Raw genomic sequence first — 25,934 nt, 5'->3', positions numbered from 1 at the left:
GCAAGCTCCGCCTCCAGGGTTCACGCTATTCTCCTGCCTCAGCCTCCCAAGTAGGTAGGACTACAGGCACACGCCACCATGCCTGGCTAATTGTTTTTATTTTTAGTAGAGACAGGGTTTCACGGTGTTAGCCAGGATGGTCTCGATCTCCTGACCTCTTGATCTGCCCGCCTTGGCCTCCCAAAGTACTAGGATTACAGGTGTGAGCCACCATGCCTGGCCCCAGTGGAGGATATGTTTTCAGGCTCACGCTATGGGACCAGTTTTACATAATTCCAAAACCAGATGAAGGCATTAAAATAAAATAAAACAAAACAACAATATCTCTTATAGATGTAGATACAAAAGTCCTCAACAAAACACTAGTAAACTGAATTCAGCAACATATAAAAGGAATTATAGAAACAACAAATAAGGATTTATCCCTGAAATACAAGGTTGAGGTAACATATAAATAAAATATTAATACAAGATACCATATTAATAGAATAAAGAATAAAAACCACATGATCATCTCGTAGATGCCAAAATTTTGACAAAAATCCAACATCTTTATGATTCAACAACTTAACAAACTAGGAATAAAAGAGAACTTTCTCAAGTTAACAGAGAATCTACAAAAAAATCCACAGCCAACATATACTTAATGTTGAAAGACTCAATGCTTCCCCCTAAATTACAGTACAAGGATGCCCACTCTGTTCACTTCTATTTTGGTCTTGTATATAGAAAATCCTAAATAACCACTAAAAAAACCTATGACAACTGACAAACATTAAGACTGCAAAATAAAAAAATTAGTGTACAAAATGAATTATGTTCTATACACTATCAATGAGGAATCCAAAAAGGAAATTAAGAAACAACTTCATTGACAATAGCATGGAAAAAACACTTAGGACTAAATTTAACAAAGGAAGTATAAAATTTGTACTCTGACAAACTAAAAAATATTCTTAAAAAATTAAAGATCTAAATAATTGGAAAGATATTGCATGTTAATGAATTAGAATAGTTAATATAGGTAATACTTCCCAAATTGATTTACAGATTTAATGAAATTTGTATTAAAATTCGAGGTGATGTTTTTGAGGAAGTTAAGTTGACTCTAAAATTTAGATAGAAATGCAAGGGAAATAAATTTGAAAAAGCACAGAGTTGGAGGACTTACTCATTTCCAAACATATCACATAGCTAGAGTAATTAGGATAGTGTGGTATTGTCATAAAGACAGACATGTAAGTCACTGGAATAAAATTGAGAGTCCAGAAATAAACTCAAACATGTATGGTCAATTGATTTTCAACAAGAATACCAAGCGAATTCAATGGAAAAAATTCATCTTTTGACAAATTGGTGTTTTGCATGTGGGTGTTTTGCATATCCACATGCAAAACAATGAAATTGGATTCATATTTCACACCATAAATAAAAATGAACTCAACAGAAATCATGGGCATAAATGTAAGAGTTAAAACTTTAAAACCTTTAGAAGAAAACATGAGTTTATTTTTAGACATTCTGACTTAGCTAAGGTGGGGCAGAGGGGAGTGGAGAGTACATGTGAAGTTCAAAGTCTAGAAGCACAGACTCACTAAAAGACAGAGATGCAATCATGAGACTATAGAACACTTCTTCCCCATCCCCATCTTACACATTGCTAAAGGCATATTTACAGTAGCTTCTCTTAACCAGTCCATCATGTCTGCCTATCAGGAAAGAACTACAAGACATAATAAAAGGCACAAAAAAGCCCCAAACAAACAAACAAAAAACCTCCTATAGCCTGAAGAGAGAGGAAACAAGAAGTAACCAGATTCAGACATAGTGTGGATGTTGAAATGATCAGTCTGAAATTTTTTTAAAACCATGATTAATACAGTAAAGTCTCTAATGGATAAAGTAGATAGCATGAAAGAAAAGATGAGCAATGAAAGCATAAAGAGCAAAATTCTAAGAAATAATTAAAAAAGAAATGTTACAGATAAAAAACATGGTAAGAAAAATGAAGAATACCTTTGATAGCTCATTAGTAGACTGGACATGGCTGAAAAAAGAATCTCTGAGCTTCAGATTATGTCAATAAAACTTTCAAAACAAAAAAGCAAAGAGAAAAAAAAGAAGTAAAAAAATCACATCAGCATATTCAAGAACTGTGGGGCAATTGTATAAAATGTAACATATGTATAATGAAAATACCAGGAAGAGAGGAAAGAGAGAAAAGAGCAGAAGTAATATTTCAAGAAATTTTGACTGAGAATTTCCCCTAAGTTACTGTCAGACACGAAGCCACAGATCCAAGAAGCTCAGAGAACATTAAGTAGGAAAATGTCAGTAAAACTATACCTAGGCATACTATGTGCAAACTGAAGAAAATTGAAGATGAAGAAACTTTGAAAGAAACCAGAGGGTGGGGGGAAACAGAAAAAACAAAACAAAACAAAAAAACCTTACCATTAGGGAGGAAACATAAGAATTACATTTGACTTCTCCTCAGAAATGATGCAAGCAAGAAGAGAGTAGGGTAAAATAGTTAAAGCATTGAGGGGGAAAAAAAAACCACAAAAACACCAACTTAGGTTCCTGTACCATATGAAAATATCAAATCTCCTTTAAAACTGAAGGAGAAAAAAAGACTTTCTTAGACCAATTAAAATTGAGGAAATTTGTTGCCAGTAGACCTCTCTTTCAGCAAATGTTAAAAGAAGTTCTTCAGAGAGATAGAAAATGATGTAGGTCAGAAACTTGGATCTGTATAAAGAAAAAATGAGCATTAGAAAATAAACAAGTGAAGATGAAATCAAAACTTTTGTTTTTCTTAATCTTAATTGATCTAACAGATAGCTGTTCAAAATAATAGCAACAATGTATTAAATTACACCTGTGTGTATGCATATGTATATATGAAGTAAATGATGGCAATAATACAAGGAATATTAGGGAAGAATTAGGAGTATTTTGATATTACAAGGTATTTGAACTACCCATGAAGCAATATAGTATAATTTAAACATGGACTTGGAATAGCTATAAATATATATATTCCAAACTCCATAGCAACCACTAAAAAAAGTAAGAAGTATGACGGATATACTAAGAAGGGAGAGAAAGTTGAATTATATAAAATGCTCAGTTAAAACCATAAAGGCAGAAACAGGGTGGAAGACAACAGTAGGAACAAAGAACAAGAATAATACATAGAAAACAAGAAAAAATGGTAGATATTAATCCAGTTACATCAATAATTACTTTAAATGTTAATGGTTTAAATATGCTTATTAAAAGAGTTTGCCAAAGTGATCAAAGCCAAAATACGTACTGTCTACAAGAAACTCTCTTTAAATATAAACATGTATAAAGACTAAATTAAATGGATAGAGAAAGACATACCATGCTAACACTAATCAAGAGAGATGAAGTAGCTATATTATTTTCAGACAGAGCAAACTTCAGAGCAACAAATACTATCAGGGATAAAAGAGGGGCTTAGAACAATAAAGGAGTTGATTAGTCAAGAATATATCACAATCCTTAATATTTATGTGCCTAACAACAAAGCATCAAAATACACAAGATGAGAACTGACAGAACTGTGAGGAAATATAGATAAATCTACTATTATAATTAGAGATCTCAATATCATCATCATTTCACTTCAGAAGCAAGACCAAATTTCAAGTTTAATTTTGACTCCTCATATATTCTCATGATGTAATATTATGCAGCCATGATTTTTATATATAAAAATCACTATTTTATTTTTTAGAAGTAAAATGTGCAGTGAAATGCACAGATACTAAGTGTATAATATTATGAGTTTTGGTAAATGTATGTATCAATATAAAATATTTCCATCACCATAGAAAGTTTCCTTATGCTAGTATCAAGTCAATCCCTCACTCCCCACCTGTTCTGATTTCTATCACTATAGATTATTTTGGCCTGTTCTTAAATTTCTTATGATTAAATTAATATAGGATATAATAATTTGTGTCTGGTTTCCTTTGTGAACAAACATATTTACGAACGTCTTAGTTAGCTAAAGGTGACAAAATAAAATACTGTAGATTGCCGTAGATTGGCTGGCTTAAATGGAGAAACTTATTTTCTCACAGTTCTGGAGGCTGGAAGTTTCAAAATCAAGGTGCCAAAATGGTCAGTTTTTAATGAGGACTCTCTCCTTGGGTTGTTGATGGCTGCCTTCTAACTGTGTCCTCACATCCTTTTATCTCTATGTGTGCATGAAGAGAATTTCTCTCTGTTGCTCTTCTTTTAAAGGCTAACAACTCTATCAGATTAGGACCCCACTCTTATAACCTTATTTAACCTTAATTACTTCCTAAAAGCCCTGTCTCCAAATACAATCCCATTGGGGTTAGGGCATCAACATGAATTGTGGGAGGACAAAATTTAGTCAATAGCAATAGGATTCATCCATATTGTTACACGTATCAGTATGTAATTGATTTTTATTGTTAAACAGTATTCTATTTTATGAATATACAACAATTTCTTTACATATTCTCCTGATGATTGACATTTGTATTGTGTTCTGTTTGGGTTATTTTGAATAAAATTGTTTTCTTATGCAAATATTTTTGTGAACATATATTTTATCACCCTTTGGGAAAATATCTAGGAATGACTATGTCATAGAGCAAGTAGATACTAAACTTTATGAGACACTGCTAAACACATCATACAAAGTGATCGTAAAATTTTGCATTCCCATTAGCAATGTTTGAGAATTCCAGCTGCTCCACATACTTAGCAACATTTAGTGTTGAGAATCTTTCATTTTACCAATTCTAGCTGGTAGGAAGTGGCATCTCAATGTTGTTTTAATTTTTATTTCCCTGATGGTTAATTATGTTAAACATTCTTCAAGTGCTTATTTCCCATTTGTTTATCTCTTTTGAGAAGTGCCTATTACACTTTCTTGCCTATTTTAATTAGGTTGTCTTTTTAAAAAACTGATTTGCAGGAGTTCTGTATATATTTTAGATACACATTTGTCATATTTTAATATGTTGTATATATTTTATCTAAGTCAGTGAGTGGAATGCATTTACAATTTTTCTTTTTATTTTTTGAGGAGCAATCTGTCATTTAATGAAGTTTAATTTATCCATTTTTTCTTTCATCTTTAGTGATTTTTGTTATCTCTAAACAATTTTTGCCAGGCCAATGTTTTGAATATATTATACATTTTCTCTGGAAGTTTCATAGTCTCTGCTTTTATGTTTGGGCTATAATTCATCTCAAAGTAATGTTTGTTGTGGCATAGAGGGTCAAAGTTCATTCTCTTTCTTTACATTTATTCAATTGTTCCAGCACCAATGGTTGAAAATATTTTCCTTTCTGTATCAAATTGCCTTGGTGGCTTTGTTAAAAACTAATTGACCACATATGTGTGGATCTATTTCTGGACTGTAATCCATTCCACTAATCTGTTATTCTAGCCTTATGTCAATACCACATTGTCTTGATTATTACAGCCTTAGGGTAAGTCTTGCAATCAGATCCTATAATTCCACTGATGACATTGTTCTTTCTTCAGATGATTTTGGCCATTCAAGGTCATTATTTCCATATAAACTTTAGAATTTGAATGTCAACTTTCTAAGCCTATTAGAAATTCATTTGAGACTGTACTGTGTCATAGAGATTTAACAATATTTTTTAAGTGTATATACTTATGTGTATAAGGGGTATTCATCCATAATTTTCTTTTTTCTTTTTAATGTCTTTGCCAGGTTTTGGTATCAGCTATGGTGGTTTTCAAACAATCTGAGAAGTGTTCCCTCTGTTCTATTTTCCGAAAGAATTTGTTACGTTTGGCATTATTTCTTCTCTAAATATGTGATTGAATTTACCAATGAAATCATGTGAACTGGAAGTCTTCTTTTTGGGAAGCATTTTGCTTACAAATTTAACTTCTTTAACCTACACGGGACTATTTAGACATACTTTTCTTCTTGTTTTACATCCGCTGTGATGTGTTTTGCCAGAATATTTTTCCTTATATCTAAGTTGGCAAATTTGCTGGCATACATTTGTTTGTAATAGTCTTTTGTTATCCTTTGTGTCTGTAAGATCTGTAGTAAAATCAGTTCCCGTCTTTCATTTCCAATACTGGTAATTTGTGGTTCTCTACTTTTTTCTTTGTCAGTACTACTAAGAATTTTTCAGTGTTGGCATTGCTAATATTCTGTATGTTCACAAATTTTGATTTAATTGATTCATTTCATCTGTATTTTTCATTTTTTCTACTTATTTGGTTACAATTTGAATTTATTTTCTAGCTTTTTAAGATAGGAACTTATATCAATAATTTTAAAACTTTCTTGTTTAAAGCTCTGGGTTTCTCATTAACCACTGTTTTGGCTATATCTCCAGAGATTTTATGTGTTGTATTTTTATCATTTAGTTTGAATTATTTTCTAAGTTTTCTTTTTATTTTTCTTTGACCCATTTCTTATTAAAAGTGTCTGATTTCCAAATATTTTGAAATTTTCTTTAATGTCCAATATGGATTCCTAATTTAATCATGTTGTTATAAAAGTATAGAAAGTTGACCCTGTATATAAACTATTTCTATAAATATTTCATCTGCACTTGAAAATAATTTGTATTCTGTAGCTGTTTGGCATATTGTACTATAAATTTCAATCTACAGTAAATGTTGATACTGTTATTCCAATCTTCTATATCTCTACTGATTTTTCTCTACTTTTCTATCAATTATTTAGAGAAATATGTTTAAATATCCATCTATGATATCCCATTTGTCTGGTTTTTTTTTAGTTTTGTCAGTTTTTACTTTATGTATTTTGAAACTCTGTTTTAAATGCATATACATTTAGGATTGTTTTGTCTTCCTATTGAATATACTTTTTATCATTAAGCTATAACTCTCTTTTGCCTACTTTTTGCACATAATTCTTTTGCTAACTTTATACTTTGAAACTCTCTGGCCTTCAGAGTGTGAATCTTATAGTGAGCTTACAAGTTTTGCTTGTTTATCCAGTCTGACAACCTCTGCCTTTTAATTGGTGTGTGTAATTCATTTATACTTAATGTAATTATTAATGTGTTCAGGTTTAAGTTTACCATTCTGCTATTTTCTATTTGCCCCAACTGCTTTGTGTGCATTAGTTCCTCCTTAGTCAAATATATTTTAGTATTCTATGTGATGTTTTATATTAGCTTTTTAGGGAAAACTCTTTGTATTTTTTTTAACATTTTTAAGTGACTGCTCTTGGAATTAAAGAAATGCATTCCCAATTTATTATGTTCTACTTACAAAAAATATTATATCACCTCTTATAATAATGTAGAAGCTTTAGGACTGTAATTTCATTTACTATCATTCTTTGTGCTGTTTTATCACATAATTTTAATGCTGTTTTTATTATAAACTCTATACTACATTGTTTGTATTTTTGCTTTAAGCAGTCAATTGTCTTTGAAAATTAATGAAAAGTAAGATAGTCTTACATATTCACCATTTCAGGTAATCTTCATTCTTTTCTATAGATCTGATTTTCCCTCTGGTATCATTTCCTTCTAGCCTGAGGGATGCTTTAACAGTTCTTATAATGCAGGTCTGCTGATAGATAACATGTTCTCTCAGCTTTTGCTTAACTATCTTTATTTTGCCATCATTTTGAACAATATTTTTACTGGATGTAAAATTTTGGAAGGCATTTTTTTGAGCACTTCAAAGCTATTATCCCATTGTGTTTTGGCCGTAGTTATTCCTGATACGGTATCAGCTGATATTTCATCATTGTTCCACTACTGTACTCTTTTTTTTCTCTGAATGCTATTGAGTTTTTCTATCTATAACTGAATTTTAGCAGTTTGACTATAATATGTATATTAGTCTGTTTTCATGCTGCTAATAAAGACACACCTGTGACTAGGTAATTTATAAAAAGAAAAAAAGAAGTTTAATGACTCACAGTGTCACCTGGCTTGGGAGGCCTCACAATCATGGAGGAAGGCAAAATACACGTCTTACATGGTGGCACACAAGACAGAATGAGAGCCAAGTGAAAGGGGAAACCCCTTATAAAATAATCAGATCTCATGAGACTTATTCACTACCACAGGAACAGTATGGGGGAAACCGCCCCCAGGATTCAATTATCTCCCACTGGGTCCCTCCCACAACAGATGGGAATTATGGGAGCTACAATTCAAGTTGAGATTTGGTTGGGGACACAGCCAAACCATATCAATATGGCTAGGTGTATTTTTCTGATCCTGTTTTATCCAGAACTTCTTATGGATTCATGCTCATAACCAAATTTGGGGATAAAATGGACATTATTTCTTAAAATGTTTTTTCCATTATTTTTCTTTCATTATCTGCATAATTCTGATAAAATTTCTTATTATTTTGTATGTTCCACTGACCAATGAAGCTTGTTTTATTTTTTCTTTAATCTTTGCTCTTCAATTTGAATTATTTCTGTTGACGTATCTTCAAATTTGCTGATTTTTTTTTCTGAATTATTTGATAAGCTATCAATCTTACAAAATGGTTTTTAAAATTTTGGATACTAAACTTTTCAGTTCTAGACTCTTCTTTGGTTCTGTTTCTAGTTTCAATTTCTCTGCTGAGATTTTCCATCTGTTTACTCCTTATGTTCTTTTCCTTTAAATGCATACAATATGTACAATAATTCCTTTTTACAGTTCTTTGTTAGCTAATTACAACAGTTGCATATATTGAGGTCTGTTTCTATTGTTTACTTTTTGTTGATTCTTTTTAAGGATGCTGGCTTATGTGGTCTTCTCTAAAGGATGTTGAGTTTTGAGTTTTGTTCTGTCAGGAATTAAATTATGGACAGATCAACTTCACCTTTGTACTCATGGGTTTAGTTGGGTCTGTTTAAATGCTTTCCTCATTCTTAGGCATGGCTGTCAATTCAGTGTGTGTTCCTAATATTTGACTTTTCCAAGGTTTCCTTTGAGTGACCAAGAAATTCAGGGAGATTTATTCTCTCTTGCTGGGTAAAAGCTCTGATGTGTCCCAGCTCAGTTTGGTTTCTGTTTCTCTATTCACTTCTCAGACACAATAACCATTCTCTCAGGTTTTGAGTGGTCCTGCTCTTGTCAGAGCATCCCAGTATTGAGCTAAGAACCCAAGAGGAGCACCCCTGTAGACTATGTCCATACCCTCTTCTCAGCTTTCTTCTTTTGGTATTCAACAAACACCAGTCACCTCGGCAATCCCAAATGCCAGTCTCTTGCTCCTTAGGTCTGTGGGATCACCACTCTTCATTCTACACCTGAATTCCACTTTCAAACAAGTTGGCCAGGGGAGTGTCACCATGAGGAAAGCCGGGGTGAAACACAGAGCTCGCCTTGTTTATTTCCCTACTCTCAAGAACCAAACACCTGTGCTGCCTTTTGTTCAGAGTCTAAAGAGTCAAGTTCAGATATTTTGTCCAGTTTTATAACTGTTCAATGTGGAGGGTTACAGCCAGTTATGACCAGTTATTCTGTTATGACTGGAAACAGAGCCCCTATATTAAATTCAAAAACTTTATCAGAAGAAAACTACATATATACTCATGTAAACATAAAATATTAATATGAATTTGTATTTTAATGTTTACGTGTTGCATAGTTAGTGTTTAATTGCAGGTTTTGGAATCTGACTCCTGAGTACCAACTATGTAATCTGGGTAAATTTTGTTTATCAAGAATCTGTGTCCTTTTCTGTGGTGAGAATAATATTGCCTGACCCACTGTATTTTTGTGATTAAGTAATATACAGAAATCATTTAGCACAGTACATTGTATATTGTAAATGTACATAAATGTTAATGTTATTCTACACGCACTACATGCAAAAGCATCTAGAAAGCACATCACTAAAACATCAACAGTAATTATTCCAAGGTAATATTTATTTATTCATTTTGACTTCTGTATTTCTGTGCTTTCTACACTAAATATCTTTTCATAATCAAAATTAATATTATTTAAAAGGAAATTTGAATCTCAGATGATTTCACATTAAAAGGCCCTGAAATTAGCCTATATTGAATTACAAATGCCAACAGTTTTTTCAGAAAGCATCATTCTTTGTTCAAATGTCTAAAATTTTTTGCTTATTAGGAAGGTATTAAACCACGAAAGCATGTTAATAATATGCATATTTGAATATCGAAGTGGCAGAAAGAACTAAGAATATTAAGATCCTGAAACAATTTTAAGATCAGTAATGACCATATATGGCTTTTCTCACTTGGTTTTCTTTGTTTACGGAAAAATTACTTAAACTGCTGCTTACTAGAGAAAGCAATAATACAACTTGGAAAATAAAGAATAAGTTTTTAAATATGTACAGTATGATGGTATTACTCTTTATGATTAGAGAGTATATTTTAAACAAAATGGCATTTTCTAAAGGAACAATCAGGTTTGCTACTTGGCAGAAAAAGAAATAGCTCCATGAGCAAATAATCTAAACCTTATTGTAAAAGAAATATGCTTTTGTGATTTTGGTGGGTTTTAAAAAAAGTATGTTCTTAGATAAGCAGAGACTGATTATAAAAATAAATAAATAAAATGTATGTTTTCAAGACTTCCTATCTCTCAGTTGAAAGCTTTATCTTGGAAAATAATTCCACTCACATTCTCAATTTTCCTTATCAAAATAGAGTTGCACAGAACTTGCTTGGCCCTTTTGTGTTTAGACTATATATATGAATAAAGATATCTTTCCTATCTTAAACTACTTTCTATAAAAGATGCCCTTAACTCAGCCACCAAGATGTAGAACTCAGATGGTATCAAAATATTACCAACGCTAACTGTGAAAGTTTCAGATCATAAATGCCAAAAAGTCCATAAAGAAAAGATAAGCAAATCAGATGTAACCTGGGAGAAAAAAAGAAAAGAAAGGAAAAGTTTTGTCCCTTTTCCCTGACATCTCTTGATATATTTCTTATATTATTAGATGTGGATTCTCTGTATTGTGAGAAGATAAGAGAATGCATTGTAATACAAAGGTAGTGTATAGCCTGTATAAGCTTTGGAAAATGTTTATTTCTTTGAGGCAGGCTTGGAATTCTGCACATTCCATTCCCACTATAAGTTGGAATTCATGGGGGCCAATAAAGTTGTACGTTTCTACAAGCCCAATACCATCTATCTTTTCCATGCTACAGGAAAACCCCAGAGTGTCTATGACTATAAATCAGGGAGACAAGTAACCTTGTATTAGGTTGGTGCAAAAGTAATTGCCATTAAAAGTAGTGGCAAAACTGCAATTTCTTTTGCACCCACCTAATAACAAAAACAAATGCATATACATATAATAGAAAATCAGATATATCATTTTACCTTTTGATACTTTTTAAATAAAAAGCTTGAATATTTCAAATTGTTTAAAATAATTGGTTCAGTCAAACTATATGAAAAATTTGAACATGATAATGTTCTTTTATAATGAGTGCACTGTCTTTAAATAAGCGAATAGGCCAAGATTCATTCTAACACATTAGGGAAAATTCAAGTTCTATGCCATGATCTTTTCAGAAAGTTGTCTGTGATCTTTAAAAGAAGGGAAGAAATTAGAAGTAAGACTTAACTATCAAGAAGATGGTACTTGTTGAAATAATTTCTAACTATGTGGAGCATTTCTAACTGAGATATTTAGGATAAGACTAAGCATTTAAACCCCTAAGGCCAAACTTCTATGGTCTTACTTTATAACATGCACGAAACTTACATGCTAAAGACAGGAGAGGCGTTGGTATTAAAATGATATGAATTATAGTAACAAGTCTTTTCTCTATCTCTAATTCTTCTTTTTTTTTCTTTCTGAGACAAAGTCTCACTCTATTGCCCAGGCTGGAGTGCAGTGGTGCCATCATAGCTCACCACAGCCTCAACCTCCTGGGCTCAAGTGATCCTCTCCCCTCAGCTTCCCAAGTAGCTGGGACTACAGACGTACACCACCACACCTAAGTAATTTTTTTTAAATTTTTAATAAATATGAAGTCTCTCTATGCTGCCCAGGCTGGTCCTGAACTCCTGAACTCAAGCAATCACCCCACCTATGCCTCCTAAAGTGTTAGGATTACAGGTGTGAGCCAGCATGCCTGGAACTAGCTCTAATTCTTTATCAGATATACTGAGTACCTTCCATGCATGATTTTACTTCATCCTCACGAAACCCTAAGATATGAGTATTGTTATTAATTCCATTTTTCTGATAATGGACTGATACTTGAAGGAAGAAAGTTACTTTCCCTAAATCATATAATTAGGGTCGGTGGCGAAGCTTCAAACAAGGGCTATCTGAATACAAAGGTCACGCTATTATTACTTCTAATACTATGCTATTTTCTCTTCCATATAATTAATTTCCTGCAATTAATTTAAACTTTGTTTTACCATATTAATAATACTCTATTTTAAATTCTTTCTTTCTTTTTTTTCTTTTTTTTGTTTGAGACGCAGTCTCGCTCTGTCGCCCAGGCTGGAGTGCAGTGGCGCGATCTTGGCTCACTGCAACCTCCGCCTCCTGGGTTCAAGCAATTCTCCTGCTTCAGCTTCCCGAGTGGCTGGGATTACAGGCATGCACCACCACGCCTGGCTAATTTTTTTGTGTTTATAGTAGAGACAGGGTTTCACCATATTGGCCAGGCTCGTCTCAAACTCTGACCTTGTGATCTCCCTGCCTTGGCCTCCCAAAGTGCTGGGATTACTGGAGTGAGCCACCGCTCCTGGCCTCTATTTTAAACTCCTTAAATACAGAGTCCTCTCAAAATGTCTGTAATCAAAAAGTAACTATGACAGCATATGAGAGCACTTAAGAAGTGAAAAAGTGCTAATCCAACAAATCCTCTTTTGACAATTCTTGAAAAAGTTTTAAAGAAATTAAAACTATATATGAAATTTTTTCTGTCATTAAGTGCCAGAGATAAAAAATAAATACATAAAATTGTATATGAAATTTTAAGTTCATACTAGATATAAGAAATACATCATTTATTAAAATAAGACCTTCAACTGTCTTTTGCAGACATAAACCAAAAAATTGAAAAGTAAAATAAAATCACTAGATTTTGATTTACCTTAATTAGAACACTTATATTTTTTCCATTTTGTTCTTTAGCGCTCCTCTATTTAATAGTTTCAGAGCAATTTTAAAAAATATTTAATATTGTTATGATTATTTTCTCTCTGAAATTGTTGAACATAAGACATTTTTAAAAGAAAAATCATAAGATTTTCATTTCAAAAATAATTCACACATAGGACTAGTTTACCATTTGGGATTTTGAAAATGTGTTTATAATATTCTTTTTAAAAATACTTGAATAAAACCTCATAAAAGCTGCCATTTTTCAGATGTTGAAAATAATTGACAAGTTTTGTGCCCACTCTTCCGGTAACATGTATTTAGTATTAAACTTCAATAATTTTTTTTTTTTTTTTTTAGACGGAGTTTCACTCTGTTGCCCAGGGTGGAGTGCAATGGCATAATCTCGGCTCACTGCAACCTCTGCCTCCCAGGTTCTAGTGATTCTCCTGCCTCAGTGTCCCGAGTAGCTGGGATTAGGGGCATGTGCCACCATGCCTGGCTAATTTTTTGTATTTTTAGTAGAGATGGGGTTTTGCCATGTTGGCCAGGCTGGTCTCGAACTCCTGACCTCAGGTGATCCACCTGCCTCGGCCTCCCAAAGTGCTGGGATTACAGGCATGAGCCACCGTGCTTGGCCAACTACAATAATTTTAAGGTTTCCATTTAGAGATATTTTAATAAGTTGTTGGGAATATTGTGATATATGAACATTTAAATGGATTCCTATAGTTATACATTCGATTTTTAATAAGTTCATCAAGAGTTTTAATGCTTCTTTAATATCTGTTGGTTTTCATGTTAAAATGCAACCAATTGCTGAATTAATTATACTTCTTTGCACATTTTCAACCATGAATAAAACTACAATAAAGTTATGATTTTGCACTGCTTTCAAATGACTTTTAAATAGAGTACAAAATTTAAACTCAGTCAAGTTAGATGAAAATTATTACTATGGCTAAACAAATGATCTTGAAATATAGCATCACCATTTTATAAAGCATTTGAAGTGGGCAAGTTTATTTCAAAAGCAACAATACCTTAATAATATGTAACACTGCTTTTCAATTTAGTTTAGGTTTGTTTACACAGTGAATTAATGTGAAACCATCAAATTGTGCTGCTTCAAACATTTTCATATTTATAAATATAATTCAAGAAGTTTTTAAGCTTACAGATTTTCAACACTTTTATAATTTTATTTACATAAGCATGTAAACATATAGTACAAATTTCTAATTTCTCTATATCTCCTTGTCTCTCCACCTTATTCCTACCCTAAGCCCAACTTTTGCTACTAGAGATACATATGTAGGCAGAAAACATTTTTCTTTTCCTCCTAGGAATTATACATTTACACAGAGGAAAATGAAAGACAGTAGAATAATTTTCTATACATCCTTAACCAAATCATCTATCCTTGCTTTAATATCCAAGTTAAAAATGAAAAATTTAGTGCTTTGTGTTGGTATAGCCAACATTTTGGCTTGCAAAAACATATAGCTTTACCTCTTATCTTTTCAAGCCTTTAATTTTATTGTGTTGTGGGAAACATACATTTTTGCTGTTTTTAGGCAACTTCCCAAAGCTAAAGAAAGCTTTTTTTTTTCCTTTGTCTGTAGCATACAAAATGTATCTGGGTTCAAGGATATAAATGTATCTAGAAGAAAAGTTTTGTATAGAAATTCTATTGTCTTTTGTCAAACATTCCTGTTAGCCATGACAAAAAGAAAAAAATAAAAAGCACTTTAGAGAAATATCTCATTTTTTTTTTATCCTCTCAACATCCCTGTTGAGTAGGAAGGTCATATGTAGTCACCAGCACTTTACAATTAATTACTTGTACCTGAGGGGACAATATTAGCAAGAGGTAGCATGAGGTCTAGACCTGGGTCATTAGAGTATAAGCTGGTGCTTTGGCCACATACCACTAACACCACCACATATGCCAATCACACTGTGTCTCATGCCTTTGCAAGGTACTCAGTGAAAAGCTATAACATAAACAAGAAAAAATATATTATTCTATATTATTGGTATGTGTCAAAAAATGTGGAACTTATTCAAAGTGATAAATAGGTTTTAAACAACTCTTTTCACAAATATATTGGAAATGGCTGTCTCTTATAAAGAAATTTTCCAATAGGTGTATAATTGAGATAAAAGGCATTTGTCAATAATTTGTTTATGGGTTTAGATTTCATTTTCAAACTATTGACGTTTATTCTACTATGTTGATTTATTTTTACCACTGGAAATTTTTTACAAGAAAATAAAGCAATATTTCTTACTAAACACCATAAAAGTAAATCACATAGGATGATGTATATATTTTGGTGGCATGCAGATTTGTATTTATTTAAAGGATAATCTCTACGATTTGCAAATGTTTTGATATTTTGCTGAAAAAAACAAAAGTGAAGAATGAAGGGTATGAAAAACAAAACAATTCTAAACACAAAACAAGTAAATCTAGAAGGTAGTAAAAGGGACTGAGACACATTTAGCAAAAACAAAGAAAGAATCCTAAATAAAGCTTTTTAACATGATAATATGATGAAAATGAATCATAAAGAAACCATTTTCTCAAGTCTATTCTAGAATTACTTTATAATTTATGTGATTTTTTCTACTCTAAGCAGCTCATTTTTCAAGTGCTCCTATAAAATATATCAGGAAGGAGGACATAAGAAAGTGATACAAACTGCATTAGCCAAAGCAAGACTTCATCTCTTAAAAAAAAAAAAAGAAAGAAAATAAAAAGAAAGTCCTTAGATTTCTTATGAATAATCTTTTTTATGAAGAACATTCATTTTAAGGTGATAACTTTTCTGTTATCCTGATTACTTCCAATGAGCAATATTCAAAAGATCAAAAGAAACAAAGAGATAAAAAGAGTTTCTATGTATAGTCCCTTGTGTTTTAGATTATCTTACATACTTTATTAAAATATAAGTACATGGATAGGTAGGTAGATTTTTCTTTAAACATTTAGTGCTCCCTCTCTCTCCTTTTTAAAGAAATTTTACATCATTCAGTGACAGCATTCATTTCTCATTAGGCAAAACGCTTGTTCTTATTTTGCCAATGTGGGCACATTCTTCTTTAAGAAGCCTCCAATTTAAAAAACAGAAGAAATAGTGAATATTTACTTTATAAAGGTTGATCAGAATATAAGAAAAAAGTGTCAAATGATCACCTTAATGTATTAACTCCTTCTAGTAAATTGTTTTTTATTTTACAAAATTTGGTAACATATTGAGGTAATAGAAACTCAATGACTATATTCAGCAAAGAATCCCAGTATAATTACACTTGTTCTTGATTATTCATTTTAAAACAGATAAAATGTACTTGCAATCACCTTGTTGCAATGTAATTTTACTTTTGATTTTGGATTTTATATAATTATAGGCTAAGACCAAAAAGTATAAAACATAATTAATACTGTTTTCCTTTTTAGCATCTTTGGAATTTGATTTTTATATACTTGCCTCATCATCAATTCTGAGAAAGCTTAATAAATTTTTTATAAACTTTTACAAATTGTATGGGATAGTAATACCCATATTAGAATGTATAAGAAAAGTAGTTATATCTTTCAAATAATACTGATATTTTTAAATGAATATCAATCATAAAGAGAATAATCAAAAACATGACTGAAACTCGCCTTTCAACAAGAATAAGATGAAAATGCATCTAATGTAAGAAAAATGGGCACATGTTTCCAAGGTGAAATATCTTTTAAACTAATGAAGTTCCTCAAATGTTCTCTGATAATTAATGTAGTAAAATATACAGGGATTTTTATAGATCTTTTCTTTCTCTTCTTTTTTTTTTTTTTTTTTTTTTTTGAGATAGGGTCTCCCTCTGTCACCCAGGCTGGACTACAGTGGCATGACCACAGCTCACTGCAGACTCAACCTTCCAGACTCAGTCCAGTAGCTGGGACTATAGGTGCATGCGACCACACTCGACTAATATAAGTATTTTTTGTAGAGACGATGTTTCGTCGTGTTTCCCAGGCTGGTCTCAAATTCCTGGGCTCAAGCAATCCACCCACCTCAGCCTCCCAAAGTGCTGGTATTACAGGCTTAAGCCACTATGCCCAGCAATAAATCTCTCATTCTACCATTGTAACTTGTCATTCCATTTTTGAAAATTATTTATTTTATTAATTTTAAAAAATATGTGAAGATTTTCTATAACCTTTTTTTCATAGTGGTCATTAATTGCCAGAATGATTACTAAAATATTTGTACTAAAATATTTGAAAATATCTCATATTTGAGCATGAGATGACTTGGCAGATACTTTACTCAACTTTACTCAATATCTTCTATAATTACAGCACCAATTTCAGAGGTGCTTAAAATGATTATATCTTAAAAATTCACAAGTTTGGCTGTTTTATTATCTGACAAGTGTTAATTCCATATTAAGTTACTTTTGCAATGTGAATTTATAAGGAGCATTTAAAGCAATCTTACAGAAAATATTTGATCTACTTAAAAATTACAGGTGTTGTACTATAATATTTTCATATGCCTAAAACATTTAGAAAAGAAATCCACAAATATATAATTAAACAACTGTGAATAATTAAATATTAATCAGTATATATTAACAATGCTAGTTTCCTTAATAAACAAAACAAGAGTCAATAGTTATTACTAACTTCTACTAGTTCAACTAAAAGGATTTTTTCCCTTCAAATCAACCAATTTTATTGAAGAATAATCCTTTTTTATATTAATGTCAACTAACAATTATACCTTTCACTTATTTATCACTTCACAAGGTTTACAGAGTGCTTTCCATGCATAATAAATATTTTTCAGCAAGTTATATCTTGGTATAGATAACAAAGACAAGTTAAACATTTACAAACACATAAGCTATAGCACACTCATCTACAAAATGTAGATTCAAAAAGATTTTAAATACCAGATGTCTCTATTGCATCTTACAATGATTCTATATAAACTCTATAAAATTAGATTTCACATAAATTTCCAAGAACTTAGCATTTGTATTTTTCTGAAATAGACACAATCACATACATTTTGCTGGAATCCATTTCAAAAACAAGAAATTGAATATGGCATTATTTTAAGGGAAAGTCCAGTGGACTTGTAACATTCCAAGCTATAAGAGGATAATCTCATGACCTAGAGACCAACATTATTACACTGCTTGCCACCTGTGCTGAGATATGTGGATTTACATGAAGAAAGTCCAAACCTTCAACTATCTCTTATTATTAAACTTGCTCAGACCACAGGCTAAAATGTCTAAAAAAAGAATTAATGAGGACTAGTTATTAATTGCTCATCATTAGATAGTCTCCAAGACTCAATCCTCGGTCTTCAGCTTGGGAGACTAGAACCTTCAGTCAGGGCAGCTGAGATCTAGGGAGTACCAGCATGGAGTGGACAACTGCATCTCCTGAAAGAAACCCTGGATCTCACTTGCCCCTTCCCTGTTACTGTCCAAAGCAGAGGAACCCTTTACAGGTGTAGTTATGAAGCACAATCACAAAACAGCCCATACCTATGTGAGCAAACCTACAATGACCACACCCCACCTGCTGAGCTTACATCTATTTGCTTTTCAGGACTAGCCAGAGGAATCGGCTTCTCTAGGAAACATTCCTGGGTCACTGTCCCTTACCTCTGCTTTAGGTGTAACCCCTATACACAACTGTGTGCTTCATCCAATTAGCGCAGGTAGCACAGGTAGTGACGTATTGTATCTTGAACATTACAACGTAAAATTCCTTCAAACACAGATCACAATGATTTTATTTTTATGTTCCCAGACCCCAGCCAAGTGCTTAGCATAGAGTAAGTGCTCAGTAAATGTTTGTTGAATGAAGCTACCACTGCCACATAGGGCACGTCTGCCATGTTAATGATTTGGAGGTGAGGAAAAGACCCAATTGGAAGGGACCAACAGCATGTAATGAAAACGCCATGATACAATCTCCTTAATGCTAGCATGAATGCAGTTTTTACAGCATCAGAAAACATCTTTCAAACCTGTCACCATTGACCAAATAACACCTTTGTAGGCCTATGCAAAAATGATAAGCAATATATCATTTTTTATAATGATAGTATTTTACTGCCATAAACACTTAAAACCAAGGAATCTCATTTTTAACAAAAACTTCAGAAAATGGCCTATATTTTTCTGAGATTCCATATTCTATATGTAAAACGTGTTTAAGGCTTTCAAATAATTATATTATTTATTCTCTTTCTAAATAAAATACAACAGCATATTGTTATAAAGTATTTGAAAATCATACTCTTTATTTTTAACAGAATAATTGATACCACTGACTTCAAAACTCATTGTTTTATATGTGGATCACTCTGAAATAACATTTCATTTTCTTTCTTCAGAAAAATGATGTTCCAAAGAGAAGTTCAGTTTAAAAATTTATATGAAGAGATTTCTGATGAAGCAAAAACATACATATACTACATTAAAAAATATAAAAAGATATCCTACATATACAAGATTAATAAGGTTTCATGAAAGTAACAGGCCTGAAGAAACTTTGAAATCTCTGCAAACTTTCCCGTCATTTACGGAAAACATAAAACCTGAATTTACTATCTGCCCCTTTCAACTTTATTCTATTTTTCTAAAGCATCCTCAAAATAAAAGGTAGACATTTTGGAGTGAGGGCTGAAATATGTACTTTGGGTATATTTTATAGACAATAGATGTAAACAAGGCAATTATTATCAGAGAATAAAGCAGACAGACTTGAATTTTGATCACAGTTGCACACAGAATAACGCTTCATTACGTAGTCAGAAGGTAAAGTGCAGCATACACAAAGCACAAAATACAGTCTAATAAATATTCATATGCTTAGGGTATTTCAATTTAGTTCTTACATGCAACTTTATGTGAGTCTAATGTAAATAAAATATGTACTAAATGGTTTCTTTTCCCTAAGACAAGGCTATTCAAAACTTTTAAAATCTCTTAATCACCACACGTTTTTTTTTACAATGTCAAAGAAGAAAATGAGAAATTATTAATTTTTAAAATTACCCAGCAATTCCATTGCATCATCTTCATTATCAATATCTTCTTCTGTTACAGATGGGGTAGGGCTGTGGATGGACTCAAAAGAATCTTGAGAGAGCATTGCGGCCAGGAGTTTCTTATGTTGCTGTTGCTGCTGTTTTAATCCTTTGTTCTTAGGCTCCATCTTTAAGCTGAAGAAATATTTAAATGTTAATTAGCTGTGATAAGTAAAGAAAATCTACAGATAAATTTCCATTTGGTTATTTTATTACACACGTATGTGGACATGTTACTAAAGTTTTCCCCAAGGATAATGGAAATATCATCTTTCTTGGACACCCATCCGTACCTCACTAAGGAATTCCCAAGTGAGTATGGGGAAACTGAAATTTGGCTCACTTAAGAGGGAAGGTGCTAATTTACTCCTACCTATTGTTGCCATGTGGAAATTAAAGTCTACTCGATGAATTTTCTGATTTTTAAAGAAGAGCTAGAAAGTCCAGATTATTAGTCCCTGATTTACAAAGCAAATTCATGTTAAGGAAAACACATTCGATGGAATAAATATTTTTAAATATTACATTAAGATGTTTTAAAATACTCGACTTTAATTTTTTTGCATATGTGTATATAGTCGTCTGAACGTCACTTTTTAAAAAGACTATTCTCTCCCTCATTGAATTGTCTTGCTTTTATTTATAGTGCTTTTGAGTCTATCTCTTTGTATAGTTTTATTAGTGACTGATCTTCCTGTTACAATATGTATATGTATATTGTACCACATTCAGCAGACTGTTTTATTAATATCAACATTTACCACTTGGAGTAAAGTATAGATACCTTACTTCCATTTTGGACCGTTTAGTTTCCCTACTTTTAAATATTATTCAGTATCAGATGGTGCTATAACTTCTGTTTCAATAGTTAAATAGCATTTCTAAAGCTCGTGAGGATAGTCCATTGTATATACCCATATTTCTGCTCTTTCTGTTTTTCTGTGTTCCTTCCTGATGTTTTGAAGTAGATTCTTTCTTGCCTCTGAGGTAGATTCATTGTCGCCACTCAGCTCTCCTAGCAACTTTAGTGGAGAAAGGGAGTCTCAAGTCTGGCAGGGAAGGAAAGCATGTCCCCTAACCATGTATTGCCAGTGAGAATCGTCAATTCCCCTGGCCTATGTCTCTGGCTTCTCTTGGTGTTGTTGGTATAGCTACTGTTCAATCAGGGGAAGAAATAACCTACATGGGCCACCTTCTCTTGCTACTTTGGGAGCGAAGAAATGCTCCTTATTCTGTTAAGTGTGGAATTGCAAGGAGCCCTGCTGCTAAGCTGTTCCTCCAGCCCTCAGGTTCCTAACCATTCCACCTTCCTATTTACCCTTTTCACAGTTCTCTTTTGGTTCCTCTTGCTTTATTTCAGGGTTTATAGGGGTATGTAGTGAGGGACAGCAGAAAGTAATTAGTCTGTGCCATCTTGTCCAAGCAGAAGTGACACGACTTGTTAATTAGAAAGGGCAACTGATACCTTTACACTGGAAAAATCTGGTGGACATCACCTTAACCAAGTGATCAAACTTAGCATCACCAATAATACTGGACAAATTGACATTATATACTTCCTAATATGATATAATAAGAAAGTACATCCCATCAACTATGTAGAATTTTTTTCCAAAAATGTCTAATCTGAATTTAATCAGAGAACAATCAGACAAACGCGGATTGGGGGAAATTTTTCAAGATAACTGGCCCATAGTCTTCAAGAATGTAAATGTCATAAAAAAGAAACAAAAGGCAGAGGACTGTTGTAGATTATAGAAGACTAAAAAGATTTGACAACTAGATTCCACACATGATCCTTTATTAGATGCTAGATAAAAAATAAATAAACAAGTATACAAAAATCCATAAAGGACTTTACTGGAAAAATTGAAGAAATTTAAAAGTGGACTCTACATTAGATAACTTTATGGTGGGATTGGTTTGATATGATGATTATATTATGGGTACATAAGAAAATATCTTTATTCCTAAGAAATACACGCTGAAGAATAACAGAATTAACATTTTATAAAATCTGTAATTTATTTTCAGATGGTTCAGCAAAAAATAGAATATGATATATGATAGATATATAGATAATAGGTCATAGATAAAGATGGTAAAATGTTCATTGGTGAATACAGGGGGAGGGTATGTGGATCTTGATATTACTACTTTTAAATATTCTGTGGTTTGAAACTTTTAAAAGTAAAAAGGTGAGGGAAAAAATAAGAACAAATATATGAAAACATACACATGTTGGCAATATTTATTTTAATTTTATCTTCTATCCCAACTTAGGTTCCCAACAGAAATAGGATTGTTGCTAAGATGTCGTAAAAATGCACCCCTTTTTAAGTAATTTTGTAATTTGACTAACCCTCGATATCATTCCAAATACTTAAAGAAAATCATGTTTACTCTTTAATAGTGGAAATAAAACATAAATATTCACTTGAAAATGGAAGGAAGAAGTTTATTTAGCTTCAGTCTCTTGCCATGGCATCTGTCCTCTGCATCATTGCATTATGTGTCTTCTAAACTGAGAAACAATGTAACAATGTTAAAGTCTTCCTTGACCAACTTTATTCATTGAGAAGTAAACAAAACCAATCAAAACAAAATTTTAATTTGGATTTCTTAGTTGATAGATCTAACATGTTAAGCTGAATTAACACCTAAATTATTTTATCTAAATTAAATTCATTTAAAATAACAATATTCATGTATTATTTTAGCCCCATTCGCTTTTGATTTTGACTACTAGAAGGGATATAGATACTGCTTTGAATGACAATTGAACATAGTTTATTTACAAGATGAATAATTTGGGGCAAGTTACTTCTTTCTTTTCCTCAGTTTTGTTATCCATAATGCAGCTTACTGTAGTACTTCCAATATATTTAATAATCCAGTGGTTGGACTATTAAAAAGGGTTAATAAATGTAGAACAGTGCCTGGCAAATAGCTCTACTTAGGTCTGTTTAATAAATCAATTAAATTTTCCTTCATAACTTTAAATTTTATATTGTAAATTTAACAAAATGTAATAGAATATTATACTTTATAATATTCTATGCTTACCAAATATATTTTATGTTTTCATGTAAAAAGACAGTTACGGCTTTAAGGCAATTTTCCCCCTTAGGAGTTAAATAATAATTCACAAAGTATAACTGTTTGAAGCAGATGTTATATGTACATTCTGACTACTGCTTGTGCTTACTATGTACTGAAATATATATATAGGATGGTTAGATATTAAATATTTTATGCAAAATTAATATATACTGTATCTTGAAATGTTATATGAATAAGCATAAATCAAATGTCAGTTTATAAAACATAATTATTTCTAAAAGGCAAACATATCATCAAAACATGCCTACTTACAGAAAAAGAGTGTATCTAACCAATTATAAACTTAGAATTTTATTCCAGGTCCATAACTGTTTTTCTAGAATCCTTGGGGCTGGATGTGTTCTGTTGCATAAACTCTATATTATATAATACATTCCAGAGGGTCTGTGGCCTCACCCTGTTATCAAATACTTCAGTATTTCTACATCATTATGTATCAGCATTCCCACTGAGTGGGATAAATAAGGAATCTGCAGGGTTCAGATCAGATTTCGCTATAATGAATTATGAAAACAACTTTCGTTGTCAGAGAATTTTGAATTTCACAATTACAGATAAGGATTGCGAGGAAAATATTTGAATAAATAACTGAGAGATGAAATCTTAAACACTGCTGTTTGGTCAAGTAAGATGGGGGCTGAGACTTGAGGTTGGAATTTCAGAAGGCAGAGGTCATTTGACTGACACTGGGTAACTTGGACAAGAGGTCGTCCTGTGACATTGACAAGGTTGCTTTCAATAGGTGGTGGGAATAACATTCTATTTGGAAAAGATTGCAAAATGAGGGGTCAGTGCACACAAGTAAACTACTTTGAGGAGCTTCTTTGTAAATTGAATGAAAGACAGAGAACAATTAATTGCTGGGGCCAGGGAGGCTTCACTTTTTAGAGAGAAGTTCCATCATACTTTCATGCTGAGGGGAATGAGCTAGGAGAAAGGAATGGTGCAGGGAATGAAGAGAAGTGATGAGCTTACATGGGTGATTTAGAGTAAGGACCTAGCGCTGAGTGGAGGAGCTTGCCCTAGGCCGAGCATGAGTGACTCACCCATAGCCACAGGGAAGAGCAGAAAACCTGAGCACAGATAAGCCAGGTGCACAGAGGGTCTGCTGGAGGAAACTTATGGAGGTTTTCTTTATGACTGCAGCTATTTTCTCTTTGAAACGGGAAACAGAGTCATTAGTTAAGAATAAGGATGATGGGGAAAAGTGTTGGAGATTGGGGGAGAGCAGGAAAAATGTGAAGTCATCATTGAGGAGAGTGAATATGTGAATGGCAGAGGCAGGTGCAGCTGCATCGCCAGGTAGCACCAGTGTGCCCCTGGAGTTTGGTGGTCGTGAATTCAGTGACACTGGCCAGTGCGGCCATGTGTCCTTCTCTAGCCTAGGTTGGTTCAGCCACAGAATAGGGAAACAATTAGATGTAAACATGGTAGAGTTTTTCCAGGAGAGTAAAACAGGAAAAGAGGAGCAGAAGACTTGAGGGCATATCCAAGGGACAAATTACCATGATGGGGCAGAGATAAACCTGACTAAGGAGAAAAATTAAGAACAAGGTGGGTGAGAAACAAGAAAACTTTGGCAGTCTCAGTGTTTTTGGGGTCCCAGTTAAAGCTGAGTGTCAGAGGCAATAAACTAGAAAGACGACAGGTGGTAGTCAGAAAGTGAGATGCCTGAAATTGACATCATGGATTTGCAGATAATGAGAATGAGAAGGTCTAGGATATGACAGAGGGAGTGATGGGGAGGTAGGGTGGAATTCAAGATACATGGCGAAGAGTAGGTAAAGAAAGTGAGAGGCCAGGTTTGGGGAAGGATCACCGATGATGTTGACGCTGACTTAACCAATGCAGCAAAGCTACTGGGGAGAGTTACAGGAGCCGGACATTTGAATGTTCAGAGAAAGGGGAATGGCTGGCAGTTAGCAAATTACTGCTAGAAGATGGTGTGGGAAATTAACACACTGGGAAATTCAGAACAAGATGCAGAACTGGGGATTGTTTCAGGGAGGAGACAGCAAGATCTGGAAGCAGCAGACGATAAAGGATGACACCACCCTTTTCTCCAGCCCCACAGCCTGTGGATCCTACAACCATTAAGAAAAAATAGCTGCCTGCTGCAGGGATGCAGGAGTGTTCATACAGATGGTGTTGAGTGAGATCAGAACAAGAGGGGTTTTTCTAAGAGCACTTAGGGTTCTGAGGCCCCTCTTTCCCAGATTTGAACCTAAAGCTTAATAACAGGATTCTTAGAACAGCTTTCTGAAGAGAGACTGTAGAGCAAAGGATTTAAATGCACAGAATTTGAAGCAAGGCAGCCTAGCTCAGTGACCTAACGGCTATCAATCTTGGGATGGGGATGTAGCCACTCTGGGACTTAGTTTCCTCATTTATTTTTTATTTTTTATTTTTTTGAGACGGACTCTTGCTCTGTCACCCAGCCTGGAGTGCAGTGGCACAATCTCAGCTCACTGCAAGCTCCACCTCCCGGGTTCACGCCATTCTCCTGCCTCAGCCTCCTGAGTAGCTGGGACTACAGGCGCCCACCACCACACCCGGCTAATTTTTTGTATTTTTAGTAGAGACGG

The 25,934-nt window shown here is 33.1% G+C and overlaps 1 protein-coding gene across 4 annotated transcripts in view; it reads right to left on the bottom strand.

The window, feature by feature from the left end:
• Positions 1–25,934, bottom strand: part of C8H8orf34 (chromosome 8 C8orf34 homolog) — a 481,071-nt gene that overhangs the window by 264,025 nt on the left and 191,112 nt on the right. For all 4 annotated transcript variants that reach the window (XM_024344934.3, XM_009455317.5, XM_009455316.5 and 1 more), the window contains 1 exon segment: positions 20,195–20,361. In XM_024344934.3, coding sequence (XP_024200702.2) covers positions 20,195–20,361 — 167 coding nt within the window.

Source organism: Pan troglodytes, chromosome 7, assembly GCF_028858775.2.
Source record: "Pan troglodytes isolate AG18354 chromosome 7, NHGRI_mPanTro3-v2.0_pri, whole genome shotgun sequence".
In the NCBI taxonomy this organism is placed as follows: domain Eukaryota; kingdom Metazoa; phylum Chordata; class Mammalia; order Primates; family Hominidae; genus Pan; species Pan troglodytes.
This window is presented reverse-complemented; position numbering and strand designations above follow the sequence as displayed.